The sequence below is a fragment of the Schistocerca piceifrons genome, chromosome 11 (genome assembly GCF_021461385.2).
Source record: "Schistocerca piceifrons isolate TAMUIC-IGC-003096 chromosome 11, iqSchPice1.1, whole genome shotgun sequence".
In the NCBI taxonomy this organism is placed as follows: Eukaryota; Metazoa; Arthropoda; class Insecta; order Orthoptera; family Acrididae; genus Schistocerca; species Schistocerca piceifrons.
Genome location: NC_060148.1, coordinates 128,575,213 through 128,602,347, shown reverse-complemented (window position 1 = coordinate 128,602,347; position 27,135 = coordinate 128,575,213). Strand labels below are relative to the sequence as shown.

The window sequence follows — 27,135 nt, the reverse complement described above, 5'->3', positions numbered from 1 at the left end:
TGCACACATCAGTGTAGTTGTAGGTACCAGGGCACCAATACTCACTGGTACGAGTATCACAGAAGTGCCTCATTCTCCCACCAGTTTATAGGATACGCATCAAGGTTTTTCGTCACCCATTAAATAAACACTGAACATATGTAGACTGAAGTGATGAATGAAAATTTGTACCAAGGCTCGGATTCAAATCCGGCTCTCCTGCTCACTACGCAGACTTGCTAACAACAACACAACCCTGCACAGCCGAACAGAGTACCCTAGCACGTCTCTCTCCTTAATCGAAACTCCAATTCGTGGCTCAGCCCACTTGGAATTCCCACTAAAATATAACACCATTGCAGAGACACTCCAACTCTATTGAAATAGCACTTCAGCATCAAGCAAAATTGGGCAACCTGCCTGAAATGCAAGCATAGGTGCTATTAATTAAATCAAACTACACAGTTCCAGAGTCTCAAACATCTACAATGTATATATGCAGACTCAAGCGACGAGTGAAAATTTGTACCAAGTTGGAACTCGAACCCAGGTCTCCCACTCAATAGCAAAGCCAACGTGCCAGGACGGTGTAGTGGTTTGTTGATCTGCCTAGTGAGCAGGAAACTCGGGTTCGAATCCCAACCTCGGTACAAATTTTTATTCATCGCTTCAGTCTGTGTATGTACAAGGTGATTATAATTAATGTTAAACTTTCAAAATGCTGTAGAAATAACACCACTGGTCAGAATAATGTCAAATTGAACAGAATATTGTCAGAGAAAGGAGAAAACGTATGGCAGAAGAAAAAAACTAGTGTGAAAATTGATCAACAGATGGCACTGTATGTGTCAGCATATGTAAATGAAAACACCTGTCACATGGATGACCCATTGAAGTTGGTGTAAACACACTGAATACACGGCTTTTCCTCCTTTTGTGTCTGCGACGTTCACCGTGACAGTCTCAATGCAGGATCGCACACTGCTTGTAGAGCTGTATTACAAAAATGATTACTGGGCACACCTCATTCAGGAGAAGTTGTGGACACTGAAGGGTTTGACAAAAGGTGTTGGTCCGATGCCTGCCATGGGTCTGGAGAAAATGATTCAGAAATTCAAAAAGACGGGTTCCTTTGGTGTGAAACCTGGTAGAAGGAGGAAACGAATTGATTCAACGTCACTGGGAGCAGTCGCCACCGCAATGCTGGAGGAGACAAGTGGTGGTGTGCAAATGTGTAGTGCAAGGAGAATTGCCCGAACATTGGACATACCCATGAGTACGGCGCATGCAATCCTACAAAACATCCTTTTTTGCTATCCATTCAAAATTACCCATGAGCACAACTTGCTTGCTGTTGACCTGCCAGCATGAGAGACCTTTGCTTTAGACTTTCTTGCTCACATGGAAGTGGACAATGATTAACCATGGAAGATTTTGTGAAGCCCACTTCCATCTGACAGGATATGTCAACACAGAGTTGTCAAATATGGGCAACAGAAAATCCACACAGAAATCAAACAGTACCATTTCATCCTGAAAAAGCCACTGTGTGGTGTGAATTTTTTTTTTTTTTTGAAGGGACAGTTTCTTCGGTCCAATTACCTGTACCATCACTGGTAAGTGCTGCGGGTGTCTTTTGTGCAACCACACCATTCCAGCTCTCCAACAGCGTGGACGCGTGGGCGGGATCACTTTTATCCAAGATGGCGTACCACCATACATTGCAGATTCATTTGATCAGCTCCTGAAGCGCTATTTTGGAAATGCTGCAATTCTCAGCTGCCATTTCCCTACAGCTTGGCCATCCTTATCACCTGATCTTAATCCGTGTGACTTCTGGCTGTGGAGCTATCTGAAAGATGATGTGTTCAATGTTCTGATTGCAAACTTAGCTGCACTGAAGACACACACGCATTCTGAACGTGATCGTGGAAACACTTCGATCAGCTGTGGAATAATGATGCTTCTCGATTTCAACTTGTTGCAGAAAACGGTGGACAGGATATTGAACATCTTTTGTGGTAGTCACATGGAAAGTAATAATCCAATTTGATTTGGATTGATGCTTTTTCACACGGTTTTTGGCTTCAGCACAATAAAAACCAATGTGGGTGATGTTTTTATGTGGTTTTTGGCCTCAGGACACTTAAAACCTGATTTTTCCCATTCAATGTGATATGACCTTGCCGTGGTGGATGGGCTTACGTAACTAACAATATCACACCTGTACACCCACGAACACTGAGTAGTACAGTTTGTTTACCGTCAAACATACACCTTAGGCATTGTTGTACAATTCATTCGTCATTTGTAGTCGACCACTATTAAATTATGATGCTTACAGCACCATTTATTGTTACAGTTTGTAACTATTTATTTTTGTTCTACCATACGTTTTCCCCCTTCTCCGATAACATTCTGCTGCAATGTGATGTCATTCTGACCAATATTATTTCTACAGTGGTTTGAAGGTTTAACTTTAATTATAATCACCCTGTGTATCACAGATGTTTGAGACTTGCAGAAGTCTCTGGGACCGTGTAGTTTCATTTCGTTACAAAAATAGTAAACACGGTGAATCGCAACTCACCTTCGACATTCAGGTAGAAGAAGAGATAGGCCTGTGCCCCGATGCTGGTCATGTAGTCGATGAAGTAGGAGAGTGCCACGTTGTTCTTGAGCACGACATCCAGCGGCAGTGAAAAGAGCCGCACCCCGCCGGCTCCCCCAGAGGGCACCAGCCGCCCCCAGTCCAGCTGCGACGGCAGGCCTGTGCAGGGGCGAGTCTGAGCTCGAGACAGTCAGAAGCGGAGGGCGGCGTCAGAGCCGCCGGTCACACACCCATCGCACACACGTCAAACACAGACGGGGCCCACAGCAGCATGCCACAACACAGCCGAGTAGCCGGGGGCGGCAGCAGAAACAGTGCACACACAAAATAAGGGGACTGACACCTTCGTGCAAGCAATAGGACACCAGCATTTATATTTCCATTACCTGTAACCGACCTCAGATCTCCAGAACGTATTTCCACTCTGCAGCAGAGTGCACACCGGTTTCAAACTTTCCAGCAGATAGGAATTGTGTGCCAGACCGGGTCACAAACTTCGGACCTTTCCCCTTTTGTGGGCAATGCTCTACAGACTCAGCTGTCTGAGCACGACTCACGACCCACCGGTAGCAGTTACTTCTGTAAAATATCTGGGAGTATGCGTGCGGAACGATTTGAAGTGGAATGATCATATAAAATTTATTATTGGTAAGGCAGGTACCAGATTGAGATTCATTGGGAGAGTCCTTAGAAAATGTAGTCCATCAACAAAGGAGGTGGCTTACAAAACACTCGTTCGACCTATACTCGAGTATTGCTCATCAGTGTGGGATCCGTACCACGTCGGATTGACGGAGGAGATGGAGACGATACAAAGAAGAGTGGCGCATTTCGTCCCAGGGTTCTTTGGTAAGCGTGATAGCATTACGGAGATGTTTAGCAAACTCGAGTGGCAGACTCTGCAAGAGAGGCGCTCTGCATCGCGATGTAGCTTGCTGTCCAGGTTTCGAGAGAGTGCGTTTCTGAATGAGGTATCGAATATATTGCTTCACCCTACTTATACCTCCCGAGGAGATCACGAACGTAAAATTAGAGAGATTCGAGCATGCACGGAGGCTTTCCGGCAGTCGTTCTTCCCGTGAACCATACACTACTGGAACAGGAAAGGGAGGTACTCCGCCACAAACCATTGGGTGGCTTGCAGAGTATAGATGTAGACCCGTCTTCGTGGCAAAGGTCACGAGTTCCCGACCTATCCGGCACGCATTTTATCTGCCGGGAATCTTCAAATCGACGCCCTCTCCTCTGAAAAGTGAAAATGCATTCTGGTAACAATCCCCTAGACCACGATTAAGCAGCGTCTCCACAGTACCCTTTGATCAGGAGTGCTAGTCCAGTATAATATACAAGGAAACATCTGCAAAGTTTGGAAGGTGGGAGAAGAGGTACTGTCAGAAGTAAAACTTTAGGGCCGGGTCACGCATCGTGCCCAGATAGCTCAGTCGGTACAACACCTGCTCGGGAAAGCAAAATGTCACAGGTGCAAATCCCAGTTCAGCACATAGTTTTAATCTATCAAGAAGCTTTAGCATAACATCTATTTATATGGGTACAGTTCTAATAGATTCCACAACAGTTTCAACACTCAGTGTAAGCTATTTCCAGGTTCACATCAGCAAAAAAAAAAAAAAAAAAAAAAAAAAAAAAAAAAAAAAAAAAAAAAGCAGACAGTGTATGGCACCTTAAAACTTGAAATAGTCTTTACCAAACCAATTATTAGCAAACTGTACAACATATACACAATGCATGCATAACAAAGGTAAATTTCAAGAAACTACAATAGCAATTTTGAAAGTGCAACAATCAGGAATATGCACCAGAGCACCAAACATTTACCGAGCAAAAATCGAGGCCCCAGCACGAAAGTCATTTGAGGAAGCACTTTTAAATATACGACACCACTAACTGTTAAATGTGAATGAAGTTCTTTTATCATACTTGTGTCTGACTGCTGTATCTAAATTGCAATCTGTATCCTTATAACATGAGCTATTTTGTTATGGAGAATAAACATTACTCTCTTATGATTTTTGTCTGTGCTCAGTTGGGTCTAATGTTTCTTTTTTTTATTTCCTACTGGTTTCAAAGCAATGGTGACTTCATTTTCAAACACTTTTGTCCTCACTTGGAATGATCAAATTGCAATAAGATGAACCTGAAACAAAGCATATTTAATCCAACCATTTGCTACAGATACAACTCATCACCTTGTTATTACAAATACAGAATTGTGACTGCTACATAAATGCACATAAATTTATCGACTTTTACATTTAACAAATTATTTCACATGCTTATTATTACAGATGTACTGTCTACCACCATGAACATTATGCAGTAACTGTTTTCAGTTGTAGTTAGTTAATTCTGGAGATATCACGATTTTCAGATATAATTTCATTATCATGTAAAAATACACATGTCAAAATTGAAACCTCAGAACCAACAACTTAGCTTTGTAGACTGGCTGTTCGCAATTCTGAAAAAGTGATTATTTTAGGTCAAATTTCTGAAATTCCGAGATACCACCCTTTTCATACCTTGTAATATTTCAAAATCCTGTTCCAGTTTTTTATATAAAATATTCAAATTTTATAATGAAAAAAATCAGTAATAATGGCAGAAAACCTTTTGCAATCAACATTCATTTTATCATTATAATTGAATTTAGGTCACCATTATTTCAAATATGTTATCAAAACTCATTCAGATTTTAAACTTCTGTTAAATAAAGATGGCTGCACCCTTAGAAGCCAGGGAAGCTTTGATGAGCATGAAGTCATACATTACGATTTTACAAAGCAGCGCCTTGTGTTTCTTCATTTGTCACATGAAGTGGTCAGTACTAAAAATCTGGGCTGGTTACCTTTATAATTTCTCTCTTTTTCTTCGCTGATTAATATAGCTTGCTCTTGCAATTGACTGAAAACCATGAAGTGAGTCATTGGCACCAAACAGGGAGACTGTAAATGGCCTGACATGAGGTTACATCAGGGCATTGGATTGTGAATTCATGAGAGCACATACTATGTCAGTAATAATAGTGAAAGCCTTAGTAAAGTGTACCACGCAGGAGTAGTATAGAAAGTGTCAAGAACGATGTTATTGTAAGGACAACGGCTGGTGAGCAAATTAAGAACTGAGCCTTTAATTGTGTACATGTCAGTAAACGACCAGTGAGCAGTTATTACAGTGAACGTATTTTGAGACTGTATAACTGAATAAATTGTCTATAAATTACAATGCTGTATGTCCGTGTTTAACTGACACGTTTACAACTTCAAACTCCAGGGCACTTCTACGATCGAGATTCACAGTTCGCAGCGACAAGTGGAAGACAGAGCAGCTTGGCATGGTAAGGAACACACAATTTGAAAACATTTCAGACTTGCCAATCTTATAATAAACACACCAGGGGATGCTGGAGTACATTAATTTTGCTTACTTGCAGTGGTATTCCACAGCAATCACAGGGCTAATGTATCATAGGGTGAAGCCACAGTTGCTCTGAAGTCAATAGTAAATATGAGGTATATTCAGCGAGTAAGTGTACTGTGACCATGACGGGCCATTGTTGGGGGGTCCCCTTAACAGAGCGAGCATTGCAGGAACACTTTAGCACAAAACTCACATTGTTACGTCCAGTTGTGTGAAAGATGTCAATTAGAAATGTCACCCAGTTCAAGCCACGCACTGTAATCTGCTTCCTAATCTTGGAAGGAATAATACGTACCAAACTTTTTTTGGAAATCAAAATGGTTTATGGTAAAGTTGTCAAAGACCGAATAAGAGTGTTTAAGTGGTGTATGGAATTTAGTGGAGAGAAGGTAAATGTTGATGCCAAACAGAGGAATGGAAGACCTTTTTTGCTGAAAAAAAAAAAAAATCAAAGAAAATGTTCCTGAAGACTGCTAATTGACAGGGAATGAAATTTCTGCGATGTATACACAAATCTTTAGAGCTGTCTCAAATCACACACTCATAGAAATGCTGATTACTGGTTACTTTGTGCAAGACAGGTTTCAAAACAGCTGACAGGGCAATACGAGAAAAATTGGGTCAAAAGTCCCCGTGAGTTTCTCGAACAACTCGAATTGGAAGGTGAGGATTTTCTGAGCTCTACTGTGACTGGAGATGAAATGTGGGTGGCACATTACACAGCTGGCAGAAAAAAGCAGGCATCACACCAATTCCCCGCCTGCCAAAAATCTCAAAACCACAATTTCAGGCAAAATAGCCATCAATGCACAATGATACTGCTCTACTAAAACAAACAAAAGGAGTATTCAAAACAAAAAGAGGGGAAAGCTGACAAGAGGAGTGTGCCCACTGCACGACAACACCCGTCCTCTCACTGTCTTAGCCAATCTTGGACTCACTTGGTTGGGCTGTTCGGAACACCCCCCCATATTCCTCTTGACTTGGTGCCTTCATGTTATCGCCTTTTCACCTCCCTGAAGGCACACACGCGTGGAATTAATTTTTCAACTGATGAGCAGGAGGTTCTGAAGTGGAGGAAGGAGCCAGCAGGAGAGTTCTTTGAGGAGGGCATAAAGCAGCTTCCACCACACCTCGCCACATGCATTGCACGGGATGGTGATTACGTGGAAAAAATTCAAAAGTGTATCAGCAATATCATGTAATTCTTTTCAAATACATTTCTTTCTGTTTCTGAACAGGCCTTGTACATACACACATCAAAAAAAGTTTTGCATTGCGCCGATTCCCAGAACTCCTGAAGAAAGATGTTGACTGTGGATATTGTATCACAGACACAGTCTCTCTGACTGTTCAGAGATGTCACTAAACCTGCCCAAAGATGTAAACAGCCATGCACGAGCAGTGCCTATTAGACAGAAGGGGTCCGACAGCCGACCAGTTCCAGTCATTACACCAGGAAGAAGGTACACGGCTCGTGTTGTCTGCAGTTCAACCGCGCCTAGACGGTCAATACCGCAGTTCGATCACATCCGCATTGTTGCTTTGTGCAAGGAAGGACTCTCAACAAGGGAAGTGCTCAGGCATCTCGGAATGAACCAAAGCGATGCTGTTTGGACATGGGGGAGATACAGAGAGACAGGAACTGTCGATGACATGCCTCACTCAGGCCGTCTAAAGGCTACTACTGCAGTGGATGACTGCTACCTACGGATTGTGACTCGGAGGAACCCTGACAGCAATGCCACCATGTTGAATAATGTTCTTCGTGCAGCCACAGGACGTCGTGTTACGGCTCAAACTCTACACAGTAGTCTCCACGATGCGCAACTTCACTCCCGACGACCACGGTGAGGTCCATCTTTGCAACCACGACACCGTGCAGAGCGGTACACACATGCCGACTGGACCGCTCAGGATTGGCATCACGTTCTCTTCACCGTTGAGTGTTGCATATGCCTTCAACCAGACAATCGTCAGAGACGTGTTTGGAGTGCAGCAAGGTGGAGGTTCCCTGTTGTTTTGGGGTGGCATTTTATGGGGCCAATGTACGCCACTGGTGGCAACAGAAGGTGCCGTAATGGCTGTACGATACGCAAATGCCGTCCTCTGACCGATAGTGCAGCATATTGAGGAGGCATTCGTCTTTGTGGATGACAATTCGTGCCCCCATCAAGCACATCTTGTGAATGACTTCCTTCAGGACAACTACATCGCTCGACTAGAGTGGCCACCATGTTCTCCAGACATGAACCCTATCGAACATGCCTGGGATAGATTGAAAAGGACTGTTTATGGACAACGTGACACACCAATCACTCCGAGGGATCTATGCTGAATTGCCGTTGAGGAGTGGGACAATCTGGACCAACAGTGCCTCAATGAACTTGTGGATAGTATGCCACAACTAATACATTCTTTTTTCTCATTTTGGTGAGTACCACCTTCTCTCAAAACATTTGACAATTTTTTAAGACACTGCATACCCTAGAGGGGTGGTAACAACACAAAATACAGGAATGCACTCTGGTGGCTGTTTTACTTGTTGCAGATAATTCCAACTCTATTTACATACCTCCTGATGGTGGGTAATTATACAAAGGTACATTGACCTCTGACCAACGTGTTCTGGATGTTACACTGCTTTTTTGCATATATTTCTTTCTGCCTGAATACTACTCATCTACCTAACCACTAATGAAACAATGGAAAATCCAGGACGCAATAATGACAATATTGTGACAGGAATGGATTACTACTCACCATATAGTGGAGATATTGAGTCACAGACAGGCGTAACAAAAAGACTGCTGAACAACACACACACACACACACACACACACACACACACACACACACACACAAAGTACTGACTCAGCTGCTGGGAACAGGCTGCAAACGGCACTACATGATGGGAGATGCGTGGAGGGGATAATGAGGAGGCTGGGGCAGGGAGGGGGAGGGAGAACAGGGGAGTGGGGGTGGGGGGTGACAGTAAAGTACTGTTTATGGGAGCATACAGGGACAAGGTGAGGAGAAGGTAGGTCAGCTGGTGCAGTCGGGAGGTTAATGGAGGGTGGGGGGAAAGGAGAGAAGTAAGCAGACTGTTGTTGTGTTGGTGGTATAGAGGGCTGAGTAGCGGCAGTGTCAGAAGAGGGAACTGGACAGGTGAGTGTAGGTCAATGACTGACCAAGGTTAAGGCTAAGAGAATTATGGGAACATAGGATATATTGCAGGGACAGTTCCCACGTGCACAGTTCGGAAAAGCTGGCAATAGTAGGAAGAATCCAGATGGCACAGGCTATAAAGCAGTCATTAAAATGAAGAACATGTTGGACAGTGTGCTCAGCAACTGGGTGGTCCAGCTGTTTCTCGGCCAAAGTTTGTCAGTGGCCATTTGTACGAACTGACAACTTGTCGGATGTCGTGCCCACGTGGAACGCAGCACAGTCATTGCAGCTTAGAGTGTAGATCACACAATTGGTTTCTCTGATAGTCCTGCCTTTGATGGCATAGGTGATTAATGTGACTGAACTGGAGTAGGGTGCTGTGGTGCTGGTGTATGGGAAGGTCTTGCACCGAGGTCTGTTTCAGCGATATGAGCCGTGAGGTAATGGGTTGGGAGCAGGAGCTGAGTGGGGATGGACGAGGATACTGTGTAGGTTCGGTGGGCAGCAGAACACCACTATGGAGGGGAGGGAAGGATAGTGGGTAGGATATTCCTCATTTCAAGGCAAAACGAAAGGTACTCGAAACCCTGGTGGAGAATGTGATTCAGTTTCTGCAGTCTGGGGTGGTACTGAGTCACAAGGGGAATGTTCGAGTGAGACCCTTGGTATATTTCGAGAGGCACTGCATGTCACTACAGATGCAACAGTCACAGGTGGTTAGACTTGTTTAGTAGTCACTTGGTTGTGTGCATCTGCGACTTAACATCTTCACTATATGGTGAGTAGGAATCTATCCTTTTCATAACATTATCGTCACCTCTGATGAATAATTACTTGTCTCCACCATCGTAATATCTTAACACAAACTGGTACAGTGCTTACTATTGTTTGATCTCTGGCTCTCCGAGAAAGGACCTGTTAGTTGTGGAAGCTAGGGTAATGTCGTCACTTTCATGCGTCATTGTCAGCAGTATTGCTTATTTCACAATATAAAAGTAGATGCTGGCCAGTTATTCTATCTCATAGCTTGTTAGTATCCTTGACTGAATTTTCAGTATGTAGTCATCCCATTTCATATCTCCAAACACAGTTAATCCTAACTATAGGATGTGCACAATTTCAGTTCCAGTTTCAAAACACTGTCGAAAGAGAATCACTACACAGAACGATGTCAAATTGGAACAGCATATTATTGATACAGGGAAATGTCACAGAACAAAAACGAAAATTTGACCAAAGTGGCGCCATAAGTGTCAGAATACGCACACTAACAGATGCACGGAACAAGGCCATTCTTCAGTTTGCGTCCAAGACACTCGGTACGACTGTCTCCACAAAGGGTCGGATGCTGCAGGTTAAGCTCTACAAGAATGATGACTGGGCACCAATAGTGCTGCACAAGTTCCACACACTCAGGATACGAAAAAAAGATACTGTTCCAATGTCTGCTAAGGCACTGGAGAAAATCATTACAAAATTCAAAAAGACGGATTCTTTCGAAGTGCAAAGTGGCAGAGGGAGGAAAGCAGACAATTTAACGTCTGTGGAATATGTGGCCACAGCACTGCAGCAGGAGCCGAAAGGTGGTGTGCAAACCTGCAGTGCACAGGGACATGCCTGCGACCACAGTCCATAAAATCCTACAAAACATCCCTCATTGCTATCTTTGCAGAATCACCTATAAGCAGGAGTTGCCTTGCCGAGTTGAAATCCCGTGCCTCTGCCGATCAGGTCGTTCCTTGTGTGAATTTTGACTGCTTCTTTAATGACGGAGTCCCAGTAGGTGGAAGTGGACGAAAGGATCTCTGTCTCTCCGTAGTTCGTGCTGTGTCCCATGTCGAGACAGTGTTCGGCCACAGCAGACTTTTCTGACTGACCTAGTCTGGTGTGACGTCTACGTTCGGCACATCTATCCTTAACAGTGTGACACGTCTGCCCGGTGTACAATTTCCCACACTGGCACGGGATTTTATACATCCCTGGTCTCCTTAGACCCAGGTCGTCTTCAGCAGAACCCGGCACAGTTTGCACATGCGCTGGAGAGTGGAACACCCATTTTACATCATGTTTTTGGAACAGCCTGCCAATATTAAAGGACACACCACCAACATATGATAGAAAAACCACCCTCTTCGAGTTCTCTGTTTTTTTTTTTTCTGGATTTTCTTGAGCTTTCGTGCATGCAGGTTTAAATGCACTATGGATCTGTTTATTGGTAGGCTATTAAAAAAAAACATTACGTAAAATGTGTCTTCTGCCCTCCAACACGTGTGCAAACTATTCTGGGTTCTGTTGAAGATGGTGGTGGTGGTTAGCGTTTAACGTCCCGTCGACAACGAGGTCATTAGAGACGGAGCGCAAGCTCGGGTTCAGGAAGGATTGGGAAGGAAATCGGCCGTGCCCTTTCAAAGGAACCATCCCAGCATTTGCCTGAAACGATTTTAGTGTTGAAGATGATCTAGGTCTACGGAGACTAGGGAAATATAAAATCCCGTGCCAGTGTGGGGAATCATACACTGGCCAGATGTGTCGCACTGTTAAGGATAGATATGCCGAACGTAGACGTCACACCAGACTGGGTCAGCCAGAAAAGTCGTGGCTGAACACTGTCTCGACATAGGAGACAGCACGAACTACGGAAGGACAAAGATCCTTTCATCCACTTCCACCAGCTGGGACTCCATCACGAAGCAGTCAAAATTCGTATAAGTAATGACCTGATCAACAGAGGCACAGGATTTCAACTCGGCAAGGCATGAGGACCAGCACTGGTGGTACTATGGCATCGTCGGCTGCAGACAGACGAATCCCAGTCAACCCAGATGGAGAATCAAAGTCCACACATTTAAACAGGTGCTGACACTCTGCCAACATGCGCACTGGACCACTATCTGCAGCCTGTTTGTACGGCAGGGGGCGCTGAATGTTGTCGTGCTCTACGATTGTGTAAGATTACACAACAGCCTGAACCCTTGGCGCCTGCGCTCTCCTAGCGAGTCAGCGTATATATTGGTGAGCTATTGCAGCAACACGTCAGTAAGCACCTGAAGATGACAAGCCGCTGTCTCGTCGAAACACTGTGCAGCTTCCACAACATTATCCGACGTGACGCCTGTGAACTGTTGAAGCGAGAGAGTACATGATTTGTTAACACACAAGTAACATCATCAGCTGCTTATGAACTGTGATGTAGCAATGACAGGGTGTATACATGGACAAAGAAAAAAAATTCCCGGATTTTTCCCGTATTTCCCGGTTGAAAATACACTTTCTCCCAGGTGTAATTACACTTTCTCCCAGGTGTAATTCTGCATATTTTCGTGTTACAAAGGTATAAATTCGAATTTCACCAAACGCCGCATGTTACTTTCCGAAGCACAGAAATAGATATAGCGACGCCGTTTTGTAAGCCAGTCATAGCTCATGTCACGTGATCTCGCCAGCTGATGACAGCATAGGACACGTGATGTAGTCAACCAATAGCAAGATCACTCTTAAGTAGCGCGAACACACAAATAAGAAAAGTTAATGGTTTAAATTAATATAGGCTACATAGTGTTGCTACAAGAAAAACAAAGCTTTCACATATAATATTGGTCTCTAAGATTAATAAGCTGCAAGAGAAGCTAAGCTTCCACATGTAATGTTGATCTTTTTTGCGCGTGTTACACTTTAAGATATATCACACAAATGTGCCAGTAAAATTTTTAATAACGACGTAAATGTCTGATCTTCTGGGCTCAAAATTCTTCTAGATGGTCGTCCACAAAGAGTTGATTTTTAACTGAGAGTCAAACCCTCTGTGATTTAAGAAATTCATCGTACATTCTCGCATATAGTTCATCTTGTGTAAAAGGAAATTTACTTAGAAAGTAATGCTTTTCAAACAACCATCCGCAATGTTTTCCCGTGACCTGTTAGAAATAGGTTCATTTCAGCAGTTGCCAGAGAGCGCCAGATAACAGGCGCCACCGCTCTTGCACAGCTACGATGACACAGGAAGGCCGTATGTCACAAAAGAAACAAGACATCAGAGGACACTTCAAGTTCATAAAAATTTCATGAACCATACTAAAATGCATAATTGGGCTTATAGTGCACATTCGTACGTAAATTTTCTTGAGTCCCAGTACTGTATTATCTCATGTTTGGTTCTCTATTACGGCATAATGCCATGCGAGCTAGAAGATGGAAAATGTGCAGCGAACAGTTGAAACTAGCGAAGAGTGTGAAATTAAACACTTCGTTTCAAATAACTTGACTGCCTCAGCCCAAACGATTAATAAACGCCAAATCTCTTTAGCAAAGCGATAAAAATAACTTCACTGTTCTGCAAGTCGATTAATGCTTGACTGTCAGAAAGGTGGAAATAAAACCTGAAAATAACAACATATTTTAGCCTTCCGTACTTATGTTAACTTTAATTCATTTGATAGCTCCCGGGCACAGAAATCTGTTTTGTTTTCATTTGATGTGAGAGTAATAAATGAAGAGGAAACTGAAAAATCACTAAATGTAAACACGGGTCACGTGAAGACTACCCACCTCCACACCACACCTCAGACTGCTCTGTGCATCAGCCCCTGATCTACAACATTTCCGAACCGGGGCAATACTAGATAGTGGCGCTCAGCCACACATCCGTAGCCAGAAGCAGGAGAAGGTACTACCCGTACGTGAATCAACTGCGCATGCACAAGAGAGCTCGCCTGCAACTGCTCAAATGAATCTAATGTCAGCAGCTGTCACGTCCCGCTCATCAGAGGCAATTTGTCATTATGAATAATTGCATAGTCTTTCTAAAGCCTTTGACACACTTTGCTGTTGGTAGCACAAAAATTTAACTGGAAACTAAAACAACGAAACATTCCCAGAATTCTAAAAAATTCCCGGGTTTTTCCCGTATCTCCCAGTTGTCCTGGGTCGTATACACCCTGGGTCTAGGACATTCCTGTGCGTAACATTTTGTCTGCTAATGCTGCAGACATCAACAGAGGCTGTAAAGACTAGAATAGTCATTTCAAACTTAAACATGTGCAGCAAGCCAGACTGTTACACACCGTCAAGCCACATTAATGCGACCACCTGCCAAAACCTGAATAACAACCATTTGCTGAGCGGGCTACTGTGAGAGATACAGGAAGAAAGTAAATGAGGTTCTGGAAGGTACCGACAGGGATAACGACGCGTGCCGAATCCAGTGACACGGCCAGCTGCTTTACATTTCTCAGCTGAGGATCCGTGGCACAAACAGCCCGATCGAGGTGTTCCTACAAATTCTCGACCTGGTTCAAATCTGTGGAATTTCGTTGCCAGGGGAGTACAGTAAACTCATCCCGTGCTCTGTAAACAACGCATATACACTCTGAGCTGTGTCGTCACACAGCACTGTCATGCCGAGGAAAAACTACATCTAGGAGTGGACGTGGTCCACGAAGATAGATGCGTACCCGTATTGACCCACGGCCCCCCAAAATGACAATATCACCCTGGGAATGCCACAAAAACATTCTCCAGATCGTAAAGCTCCTCAATCTCGCCCGGACCCTTCCCACAATTGTTGCACCGTCCTCGCTTTCAGACATTTTGTGCAGTATGAGATCTGTTCAAAAAATTCTAATTCTGGAACTTTGTCCACAGGTTTTTTCTACGCTTCCCTTTTACTTATTGTGCACAGCCTCCTACGAAATACTCTCCTCCACAATTGATACACCGCTCCCAATGCCGTTTCCACTTCTGGAAGCAGTCTCGCTACGCTTCTTGCTGGAACGCCCGAAGCACCGTTTGTGACTTTCCTTCATCTTGTCTACTGTTGCAAATCTTCATCCTTTCAACTCGGTTTTCAACTTCGGAAAGAGAATAAAAGTCTGCAGAGGCCAGGTCTGGAAAGTACATTGGATGACGCAGCCCAATGATTACATTTGTTGTGCAACAGTCACAGACCAACAGGGACGACCGTGCGGGTGCGTTACCGTGTTCCGAGACCACGAATTGTCTCGCTAGACCCTTTCCTTCTCACACGTGTCCCGATAGTACCATCGATTAACAGTTTGGCCCTGTGGCACAAATCCATGATGAACTAATCCTTCAAAGTCAAAGAAAACTATCAGCACAGCTTTGACAATTGACCTGAGCTGACGAGCTTTTTCATCCTGGAAAACCTTTCTCGACCCACTGTGAAGATCGAACCTTGTCTAAACATCATAACTGCGTACCCACGTCTCATCACCAGTTACAAGTTTGTTAAGGAAAACTCATTCTCATTTGCACGATCCAATAGCTCTTCACAAATTGCGAAGCCTTTCTGGTCTCTACTTGTGGGCTTGCGGGACGAACTAGGCGCCAACACGATGCGTTCCAAGACGGTCTGTCAGGATTTCACGACACAATCCGACTGAAATGCTGCATTCTTCTGCAATCTCTCGCACAGTCAGTCTTTGATCAGCACACACAATTTCATTGACGTTCCCGACAGGGCCGTCATCTGTAGATGCCAAAGGGCACCCTGAATGAGGATCATCTTTAATTTATGTCCCCTCATTTTTAAACCGTACGAACCACACGTAACACCGAGTACGGCTTAAGCACTCGTCACTGTAGGCTTCCAGCATCACTTGGTGTCTCTCTCTAAAGGGATTCACGAGTTTCACACAAAATTTAATGGAGACAATCTGTGATACACAATGTTCTACTCAATACAGCATTTAACTATAACTAACAGACATACCAAAATGAAACTTCTGTTAGTTACACACTAAATGACTAAACACAGGCATGTGCAGGGATGCCAACTGCATTTCGTTCGAATGCATCACTGGTGCGAGATTACGAATGTTTTCGAATTTTTTTAACAGGTCCTGTGTAAACACCACTAGCCATCTGTCACCCAAAAAGGTCACCTGCCATCAAACACCAGACATCCAGTTGCAATAGTGGTGTACTAATTCCAGTCTCTGTCGCTGACGAACGTCAGTCGCCACGGGTGCACAAACGAGGCGCGTGCTGTGGACGCCTCTATATAGAAACACCTGCTGAACATTCAATGAGAAGACACTGTTCTTAGCCCTTCTGTTCACCCGGGTGGTCAGTTCCTCAACAGTTGCACATCTACTTGTCTGCACACATCGCTGCAGTTACCATTCACCCAGCACCTACGGCCTGTGGTTCACCACAGTTGTTTCGACCCCTATTTTGGATACCACCATTTTGCCGTGCAAAGTGCACTTTAACCATGACAGTAGACTAAAGGTTTACTAACATTGCCATTTGGAAATGCTTCCACAGCCCCTGGCCAGAAAGCTCACTATTGTGCCCTTCTGGACTTCAGATAAATCATTCCATTCCTGCATTACGACAATGGCTGCGCTTATTTCGGGTCCCCGATAGGGCTGCCACGTGCTGTTTGCCAGTAGCTGTTGTACACTGAAATTGAACACTGGTAGTAGTCACACTGATGTGACTGTACCCGCTAAGAAGCCAGGCAACAGCTGGGACACAACATCAGAATTCATTCTAAGACCACATACTCACACTGACATGCATTATGAAGTTTTTAATGCAGAAGAATTGGTGCTGTGTGCTCTAAATATTGCAGTACATCTGAAACTACTTGTAGCTTGTAGTGAAAAAGAACCAGCTACAGGGATAATTTTCGCCCCATTTGTAAAACTTGAGACTGATTGCACTGGCAGGGTGCTAAATGACACGGTATTGACGAAGTGTTAAAAGTGACCATATAGGTGAATGCATACACTATGTGATCAAAAGTATCTGGTCACATGGCTGAAAATGACTTACAAGTTCGTGGCATCCTCCATCGGTAATGCTGGAATTCAGTATGGCGTTGGCCCACCCTTACCATTGGTGACAGCTTCCACTCTTGCAGGTATACGTTCAATCAGGTGCTGGAAGGTTTCTTGGGAAATGGCAGCCCATTCTTCACGGAGTGCTGCACTGAGGAGAGGTATCGATGTCGGTCGGTGAGGCCTGGCACGAAGTCGACGTTCCAAAATATCCCAAAAGGTATTCTGTAGGATTCAGGTCAGGACTCTGTGCATGCCAGTCCATTACAGGGATATTATTGTCGTGTTACCACTCTGTCATAGGCTGTGCATTGCGAACAGGTGCTCGATCGTGTTGAAAGGTGCAATCGCCATCCCCAAATTGCTCTTCAACAGTGGGATGCCAGAATGCTTAAAACATCAATGTAGGCCTGTGCTGTCACAGTGCCACGCAAAACAAGGGGTGCAAACCCCCTCCATGAAAAGCAAGACCGCAACATACACCACTGCCTCTGAATTTTAGTGTTGGCACCACACACGCTGGCAGATGACATTCAGCAGGCATTCGCCACACCCACCCCCTGGCATCAGATTGCGACACTGTATATTGTCATTCGTCATTCCTACACATAACATTTTTCCACTGTTCAATCATCCAATGTTCACGCTCCTTACACCGAGCGAGGCATCGTTTGGAATTTACTGGTGCGATTTATGGCTTATGAGCAGCCGCTCGACCATGAAATCCATGTTTTCTCACCTCCTGCCTAACTATCACAGTACTTGCAGTGGATCCTGATGCATTTTGAATTCCTGTGTGACAGTCTGGATACATGTCTGCCTATTACACATTATGACCCTCTTGAACTGTCTGTGATCTGTCAGCCAACAGACGAGGCACTTTTGTGCTGTACGTATCCCTTCACGTTTCCACTTCACTATCATGTCAGAAATAGTGCACCTAGGGATGTTTAGGAGTGTGGAAATGTCATGTACAGATGTATGACCCAAGTGACGCCAATATCACCTGACCACGTTTGAAGTCCACGAATTTCATGGAGCACCCCATTCTGCTCTCTCACAATGTCTAATGACTACTGATGTCGCTGATATGGAGTACCTGGCAGCACAATGCACCTAATATGAAAAACATAAGTTTTTGGGGGTGTCCCGATACTTTTAGCCACACAGCGTATTTCAACACCATAAAGTATCTATGACTGCCGCTTGCCACAGCAGGAGTGTACAACAATCCCTGAAACATGCAGTCAACTTTAAAGAGAAACTATAAGAAGCAGCATTAACAACTAGCTTAAACAACAAAAGACCAAGTAAAGTCTGAGAAACACAGATAAACTGGTAGTAGAAAATCACACAATGAGAGCTGCGAACCATAAAATTCACTTCTCTAATCCTACAGTTTTAACAGGATTCAATAATTACTATGCGAAGATATACAGAAAGGACAGAGACACATGTAAGCAGAAAAACAGCTCTAACAGAACTAGTAAAGGATTGAAATTGGACAGGTTCTAGGCTTCAATGCTAAGTAAAGCAACCAGTGCCAACTCTTCCATATTACAAGCTCCACAGCTTCCACTGGTGGGGTTCGTGGTACTGGGCAGCACACTGACAGTGTCACAACCCGACAGTTGCGAGGGTTACAGATCAGAAGTGAGGTGTGCGTACTTGCTTTCAATGCACCGGCAGCAATTACAGTGTCATCTCTAACTCGCTGTCTGCGTACGCTCGGATACTCGACTCGCCGATCTCCATCACTGCCCATTTAACAGAAAACTTGTCATTCCAGTCTGTTGTCAGATACAAGATGACTAAACCAGCATAGAAAGGGGAGAGAGTATCGAGTTCAGAATTATAACGGTGGACTAACGGCATTCACACTACGTACAGAACTGAAACTTCCTGGGTGATTAAAAATTGTGCTGGACCAAGACTCAAACTTGTTGTGTTCTGGAAACACATACAAGTGTTTTAGGTATGATAATTATAAGGGCTTCATCTCTGACTAACTACTGTAAACCGCATCCTTCTGAATCTGCTTGGTGTATTCATCTCTTGGTCTCCCTCTACGATTTTTACCCTCCACACTGCCTTCCAATACTAAATTGGTGATCCCTTGATGCCTCAGAAAATGTCCTACCAACAGATCCCTCCTTCTAGTTAAGTTGTGCCACCAACTCTTCTTCTCCCCAATTCTATTCAATACCTCCTCATTAGTTACATGATCTAGCCATCTAATCTTCAGCATTCTTCAGTAGCACCACATTTTGAAAGTTTCTATTGTCTTCTTGTCAAAACTAGTTATCGTCCACGTTTCTCATCCATACATGGCTACACTACATACAAATACTTTCAGAAACGACATCCTGACAAATATACAATCAATGTCGACAAGTTCCTCTTCTTCAGAAACACTTTTCTTGCCATAGCCAGTCTACATTTTATATCCTCTCTACTTCGACAATCATCAGTTATTTTGCTCCCCAAAAAGGAAAACTCATCCACTACTTTAAGTGCCTCATTTCCTAATCTAATTCCCTCGCCATCACCTGACTTAACTCAACTACATTCCATTATCCTCGTTTTGCTTTTGTTGATGTTCATCTTATATCCTCCTTTCAAGACACTATCCATTCCGATCAGCTGCTCTTCCATATCCTTTGCTGTCTCTACCAGAATTACAATGTTATCAGCAAACATCAAAGTTTTTATTTCTTTTGTTTCCTTTACAGCTTGCTCAGTATACAGATCGAATAACATCGGGGATAGGCTGCAACCCTGTCTCACTCCCTTTTCAATCACTGCTTCCCTTTCATGCCCTTCGACTCTTGTAACTGCCATCTGGTTTCTGTACAAATTGTAAATAGCCTTTCGCTCCCTGTATTTTACTCCTGCCACCTTCGTAATTTTTAAGAGAGTATTCGAGTCAACATTATCAAAAGCCTTCCCTAAGTCCACAAATGCTAGAAATGTAGGTTTGCCTTTCCTCAATCTATCTTCTAAGATGAGTCATTGGGTCAGTATTACCTCACGTGTTCCAACATTTCTACGGAATCCAAACTGGTCTTTACTAAGGTTGGTTTCTACAAGTTTTTCCATTTGTCAGTAAACAATTCGTGTAAGTATTTTGCAGCCGTGACTTATTAAAGTGATAGTTCAGTAATTTTCACATCTGTGAACACCTGCTTTCTTTGGGATTGGAATTATTATATTCTTCTTGAAGTCTGAGGGTATTTCACCTGTCTCATACATCTTGCTCACCAGATGGTAGAGTTTTGTCAGGACTGGTTCTCCCAAGGCTGTCAGTAGTTCTAATGGAATGTTGTCTACTCCCGGGTCCTTGTTTCGACTCAGGTCTTTCAGTGCTCTGTCAAACTCTTCACGCAGTATCATATCTCCCATTTCATCTTCATCTACATCTTCTTCCATTTCAATAATACTGTCCTCAAGTACATTGCCCTTGTGTAGACCCTCTATGTACTCCTTCCACCTTTCTGCTTTCCCTTCTGTGCTTAGGACTGGTTTCCCATCTGAGCTGTTGATATTCATACAGGTTATTCTCTTGTCTCCAAAAGTCTTTTTAATTTCCCTGTAGGCAGTATCTACCTTACCCCTAGTGAGATATGCCTCTACATGCTTAAATTTGTCCTCTAGCCATTTTGCACCTCCGGTCGACCTCATTTCTGAGACGTTTGTATTCCCTTTTGCCTGCTTCATTTACTGCATTTTTATATTTTCTCCTTTCATCAATTAAATTCAATATCTCTTCTGTTACCCAAGGATTTCCATCAGCCCTTGGCTTTTTACCTACTTGGTCTTTTGCTGCCTTCAATATTTCATCTCTCAAAGCTACCCATTCTTGATCTAGCGTATTTCTTTTCCCTATTTCTGTCAAGAATTCCCTAATGATCTCTCTGAAACCCTCTACAACCTCTGGTTGAGCACTAGACACATGAAAGAATGGTATTTTATCTACATGCCCTATTTTTCCACGTAATTTCCATCCCGTTCTATGGCCTTCCTCCAGCGCAAAATGAGGGCGTGTACGCCCTGTCGGTACCAATTCTCGTCCTGGTGGTGGAGCCAGTGATTCACTGTGTGAATGACCTCATCGTCATCAAAATGTCTTCCACGAATGACATCCCTTGATGGCCCAAACAAGTGGAAGTCTGAGGGGGCTAGGTGAGGGCCGTAGGGCGGATGGGGTAACACTGTCCGACCCTGTCTTGCGATGTGTTCAGCAGTCCTCAGACTTGCATGGGGCTGAGAGTTACCGTGTTGCAGCAAAACATCTCCCGGGTTGCTGTGGCGCCAAAGTTGCCGGAAGCAGGTCTCGAGATTTGTTAATGTGTCGACATTTGCTTCTGAATTAATGGTACCACTTCTTGGCATCACATCAATGAGAATCACACCTTCACAGTCCCAGAACACGGTTATCATGACATTGCCAGCGGAAGCATTGCTCTGAATTTTTCTTCTGTGGGGAGTGGGAATGGCGCCATTCCATCGACTGTCATGTCATTTCAGGCTCAAAAGGTGAATCCAGGTTTCATCACCTGTCGCAATCGGGGACAAGGTGGCCTCCCCCTCAGCTTAAAAATGTTGCAACAAATTGAGACTAATGTTTTTTCTGTGCAATTTGTGATCCACTATTAGACACTGTGGAACCTATCTAGCACACACTTAAGTATCCGAGAGAGCGGATAATTGCATCTACACTTCCGTTGTCGATTGACAGCTGCAGCACCAACTGCCGAGTTTTAATGTGACTGTCCTTGTGAATGACAACATCAGCTCGCTGCAACACGTCTGGTGCGATAGCTGTGGATGTGCTCCCCGACCGCTGCAAATCGTGGAGCTCCGACAAACCGCCTTCTGATGAATTCACCCTCCGTGCCCAGTGACTAACTGTGCTTCTGTCGACAGCAGATGCTTTGTAGACTTTGTACAAGCATTTGTGAATATTCCCCACAGTTTCTTCCTCTGTAGACAGAAATTCAATGCAGGCACGTTGCTTGTAATGTACATCACCTACAGATGCCACTTTGAAACTGTCCTGCAGCTACGCTATCTGTCAGAAGTGACAGAAACTTGGCGCGCTCACTCGGGAGACTTCAAATAATACATACCTAACGTTTCATATTCGTAGCATAGTTTTCAGATTGGGGGGGGGCAGCGCTTTACTTTCTGGGCAACTCTCGTATCATTTACCAGTCGCTTAGCAATGGATACCGTTTCTCTTTAAACACACACACTTAGTTGTTTAAGTATGCACATAAAGGAATGTATATGTGTACACGTAGAAAAAATTTCGAACTCTACTGTAAATTAATTTATTAAAAAATAATACAAACACTTTGTTTGGACTGGACAAATTTTGTATGTTTCTTGTGCGAAGTGTGGACTGTAGAATCAAACTTTTTTCCAGAGGTCACATTTCCTCTTATGGAGCAAATTTGCAATTGCATACAATGTATGACTTAATTTTTGCCTTACACCCTCCACAGTTTGAGATCATCTCATGCCGGGAGTTAGTTATCTTTCCCCGTCAGTGTTACACTAAAAAAAAAAAAAAAAAAAAAGGTTCAAATGGCTCTGAGCACTATGGGACTCAACTGCTCAGGTCATAAGTCCCCTAGAACTTAGAACTACTTAAACCTAACTAACCTAAGGACAACACACACATCCATGCCCGAGGCAGGATTCGAACCTGCAACCGTAGCGGTCGCGCGGTTCCAGACTGTAGCGCCAGAACCGCTCGGCCACCAGCGGCTGGCTGTTACACTAAAATAGCAAGCTACTGCACTGAATGTCAACAGTTTACACTCCTGTGTGTTTTAGTAAGAGGAAATCAGTCAACGAGTTGGAAGTGACTTCAGCACCCTGTTGTCAGGTTTTTCAAGCTCTTGCCAATACAGGGTGCCTGTTAAGTCATTCCCCATTTTTAAACAGTTGTAATTTCTTTATTTATGAACAACTTTTCTTATAACTACTTTTTTCTTTAGAAACGGCACTCCTTGAAGTAGTGTCCAACATTTTTTTTTCCTTTTGTTTCAGTTGGAAAGTGCTGCCTGTGTCGAGTGTGAAAGAATGGGTCAAAATAGTAGCTTGCTATGAGGTCTGGGGATCTGTGGTGCGAGTACAAAGGTGCTGGAGGGCTGAAAGATAGATCCGTGCAACACTGAATGCAAAAAAATTTAAAAAAATTGCCATTCCAAACCAGTAACGATGGGGAATGTCGTCAATGCAAAAAGATAGGGAAGTCTGTCAACTTGAGGACACCACAGAATATTGACAAAGTTTGTGAAATGTTCATGAGGAGCCATAAGAAATCACTGCACCAAATATCTAGTGGAAGTAGTCTTTCACATTATGGAGTTGGAACAAGTCTTAAGAAAGATCTCACTTTTACATTGTGGAAGCATATTACGTGAAACAATTCTTTTCTGCTGACTGCGGCAGAAGAATAGTGTTTGGAGAAATTTTTTTGGGTTGGAATGATGGTTGGCCTGAACTTTTTGAGAATATTCTGTGGACTGATGAGGCAGTTTTCCATGCTGCATCATTTGAAAACAGGCATAACTGTCATTATTGGGAAGCCAGAAACACACACGAATGTGTTGAAAAAGCACAGGGGCATCCAAAAGTGACAGTACGGTGTGGTATCACGTCACCTGAAATTGTCAATCCTTTCTTTCTGGGGAACAGAATGAATGGCAAAGACACCTAGAAATGCTGCAAGATCGTGTATGGCCAGTAATTTTATAATGGATCAACCGACAGCTTCACTTCATGCTGGACAGAGCTACCGCACAGTTTGCAAGTGACGCCCACCAATGGCTTCACGATCACTTCCATGGCCGTCAGATTGGAAGATGTGGAGCACACGAATGGCCTGCCCGGAGCCCCGATTTAATGCCTTGCGATTTTTTCTCTGGCAGTTGGCTACGGGGAGGTTTACAAGAGGAAACCGCAGGATGTGGATGAATTGGAAGCAGTAACATCTGTGGCATTGGTCAATGTTCTACTTAACACATTGCATGCAGCAGTATCACATGCATCAGTTCACTAAAAAAGTGTGTAGAGAATGCTGGAGCTTATGTGGAGGTTAAAAATGACAACCTCAGAATGATGTTTTTCACAAAAGGAGTTCTACAAAAATTGGTTCATAAATAAAATAAAATATAACTGTTCAAAAATAGGGAGTGACTCGTCAAACACCCTGTCAGTGGGAAGAATGCCAGCGAGTACAGCAATGATGTAATGGTGGCACCTCCACTTGTACTGTACACAAATCTCAACATTCGACTCTTACTCGCTCTGTTTCTGATCTCTAGCACAGGTACATATAGATAGTTTGACTTGCTAAACTTGTTTGAGTTGAAACTACTAAGTCTTTCTACGTTCCAATGTCTTCAGCAATAGGAGATGAAATGATACAACAGAAAAACATGCCTCAGACAATGGCCTATCGCCAATAAAACAAAAACAAAAAAAATCACCAAAGACCCAAAGTATATCCATCCACAGAATTGAAGCACCTGCCCACTTCCGCAAGCAGAGCACACACAAAAGGCAGCCGGATATCCCTCCACTGGTACAAGCAAACAGGTGAAGCCGCAAGCAGACACCCAAAGCACCACATTTGCAAAGCAGACACAGAAGAGCAGAGCAGCTGAGCCCCTCCGACAGCTACGACACTGACAGCAGAGAGAGAGAGAGAGAGAGAGAGAGAGAGAGAGAGAGAGAGAGAGAGAAACACACATAGACAGATAGGCAAATTCAGCTCTCTTGCCGTACCTTCCGGCGAACCCGAGTCCGGGGGGACGGGCACGGGCACGCCCAGGCTCCCGTCCACACTGGCACACGTTGGGGTGCAAACTACCCCATCCGATCCTGCACATGGCCACAACTCTGCTGAATGGCGAGCTGTGTTACTGCTAAGTACTAGACCGTACACTAAAACTACATACTAACACTACACAGTACACCACGACACCAGCTACACGTAAACACTACCGACACAGCACAAATATCGACAGTTGTAAAGCCCCGATACGTCGAATTATATTACGTACAGTATTATTTATGACAAAAGGAAAAATCGTATCAGAAAACAGTAAGATTACAAGGACACAGAAAGGCTTCAGGAGATGAAATTTCAGTACTAATTACATTTACATACAAAGGTAAACACCAATAGCCCAGTTTTCACAAGTATCAGTTCCTTCCCCAACAGGAGACATGGACAGCTTGGAAAGGAATGAAAGGTCACTTAGGCCCCAATTCAAGAGAGAGGGAAAGCCTGTGTGTGTGTGTGTGTGTGTGTGTGTGTGTGTGTGTGTGTGTGTGTGTGTGTGTCGATTAGCTTTATATATTACAAAACACCTTCTTTTGAGGAATGTATGAATAAAACAATATTGTATGCTATAGGTAAAATGAATGAGGCAGGACTATTTGAAATAAACTGGCCTTGTGTTTGAGATGATCTGAACCTCCATTTAAATCTGCTTATATACTTCGCAAGCTACCGTACGGTGCAGAGCAGAGGGTATCTTGTACCACTACTAGTCACTTACTTTCCTGTTCCACCTGGAAATAGAGCGAGGAAAAAACGATTGTCTATAAGCCCCCATTAGAACCCTAATTTCTCTCATCTTTGTGGACCAGAAACATATGTTGACAGTAGTAGTAGCACTGTGCAGTTGGTCTCAAGTATCAGTTCTTTAAATTTCTGCAATAGTGACCCGTGAAGAGTATATTTTCTCCCCTGTAGGCATTTCCATTTGAGTTCACAAAGTATTTCTGTAATATTTTCGTGCTTATCAAACCTACCGGTAACAAATCTAACACCTCTGGTGGGGATCCCAAGCACTCGAGCATTACTCGAGAATGGGTCGCACTAGTGTTCTATATACTGTCTTCTCTACAGATGAGTTACACTTTCCCAAAATACTTGCAATAAACAAACTCGAGCATAACTAACAACCTGGAGTGCTCATTCCATTTTGTATAACATTGCAATGCCTAGATTTTTAATTTATGTGACTGTGTCTGTCAGCACATTACTAATGCTGTATTCCAATGTTATAGGACTGTTTTTCCACACTAATTTACATTTTTCTACATTTAGAAAACTCACATCCATTAGAAATTTTTGTCCAACTCATCTCGTATTCCCCTAGAGTCGGTCAATGACAAAGCCTTCCTGTATACCTGCAAACTAGAGCCTCATCAGCAAACAGCTGTAAATTACTCTTCACTCGGTCTGTCAGAACATTTATGCACACAGATAAGAGTGGTCCTCATACACAGCTGTAGGGCACTCCTGATGATACCCTTGTCCCTAACGAAAACTTGCTATCGAGGACAACATACTGGGTTCTACTACTCAAAAAGTCTTTGAGCCACTCACTAATCCTTACATTCAGACCTTCGTCAATTGTCTGGGTCAGGGCGCTGTGTAAAACACTTTACGGAAATCTACGAATATGGAACTCGCCTGTTGCCCTACATTCACAGTTCACAGGATATTGCATAAGAAAAGGACAAGCTGAGTTACACACGAGCAATCCTTTCTAAATCCGTGCCGATCTGTCGACAGGAGCTTCCCTGTCTCAATGAAATTTATTGTATTTGAACTTCCAGAATTCTGCAGCAAACAAATGTGAAGGATAAGAGTCCAAAATTATACAGGTCAATTCTTTTACCTTCCTTACATACACGAGTCACCTGTACTTTTTTCCAGTCACTCGGGGCTTTGCCCTAGGCGAGACATTTGCAATAAATGCAAGCTGCGTAAGGGACTTGTGTCACACAGTACTCTCTGTAAAACAGGACTGGGAGTCCATCCGGACCTGGAAACTTACCTGTTTTTGACTTTCTCAGTTACTTCTCTAAGGCAGATATACCTATATGTTCGTCACGCGGGCTCTGTGCTACAGACGATGACTCGTTTGTACGACCTTCCTGTGTGAATGATTTCTTAAATGTGAAAAGTAAATCTTCAGCTTTCCTTTTGACATCACCTGTTTCCACAGCAAACTCATCAATGAATGGCACTTACTGATTTTACGTACAACCAGGATTTTCTTGGGTTCTCACCAAAATCTGGCATTGGGTGTGACAGTGGGA

The 27,135-nt window shown here is 43.6% G+C and overlaps 1 protein-coding gene across 2 annotated transcripts in view; it reads right to left on the bottom strand.

Annotated features, from left to right (window-relative positions):
* Nucleotides 1–27,135, bottom strand: part of LOC124720147 (sorting nexin-13-like) — a 411,803-nt gene that overhangs the window by 186,233 nt on the left and 198,435 nt on the right. The window contains exons 10-11 of one of the 2 annotated variants that reach the window (XM_047245452.1): nt 24,802–24,897; nt 2,570–2,749 (exon numbers count right to left, since the gene is read on the bottom strand). In XM_047245452.1, the coding sequence (XP_047101408.1) occupies nt 2,570–2,749; nt 24,802–24,897 (276 nt within the window). The remainder of the gene's footprint in view (nt 1–2,569; nt 2,750–24,801; nt 24,898–27,135) is intronic. The other variant, XM_047245453.1, reaches the window with a different exon arrangement.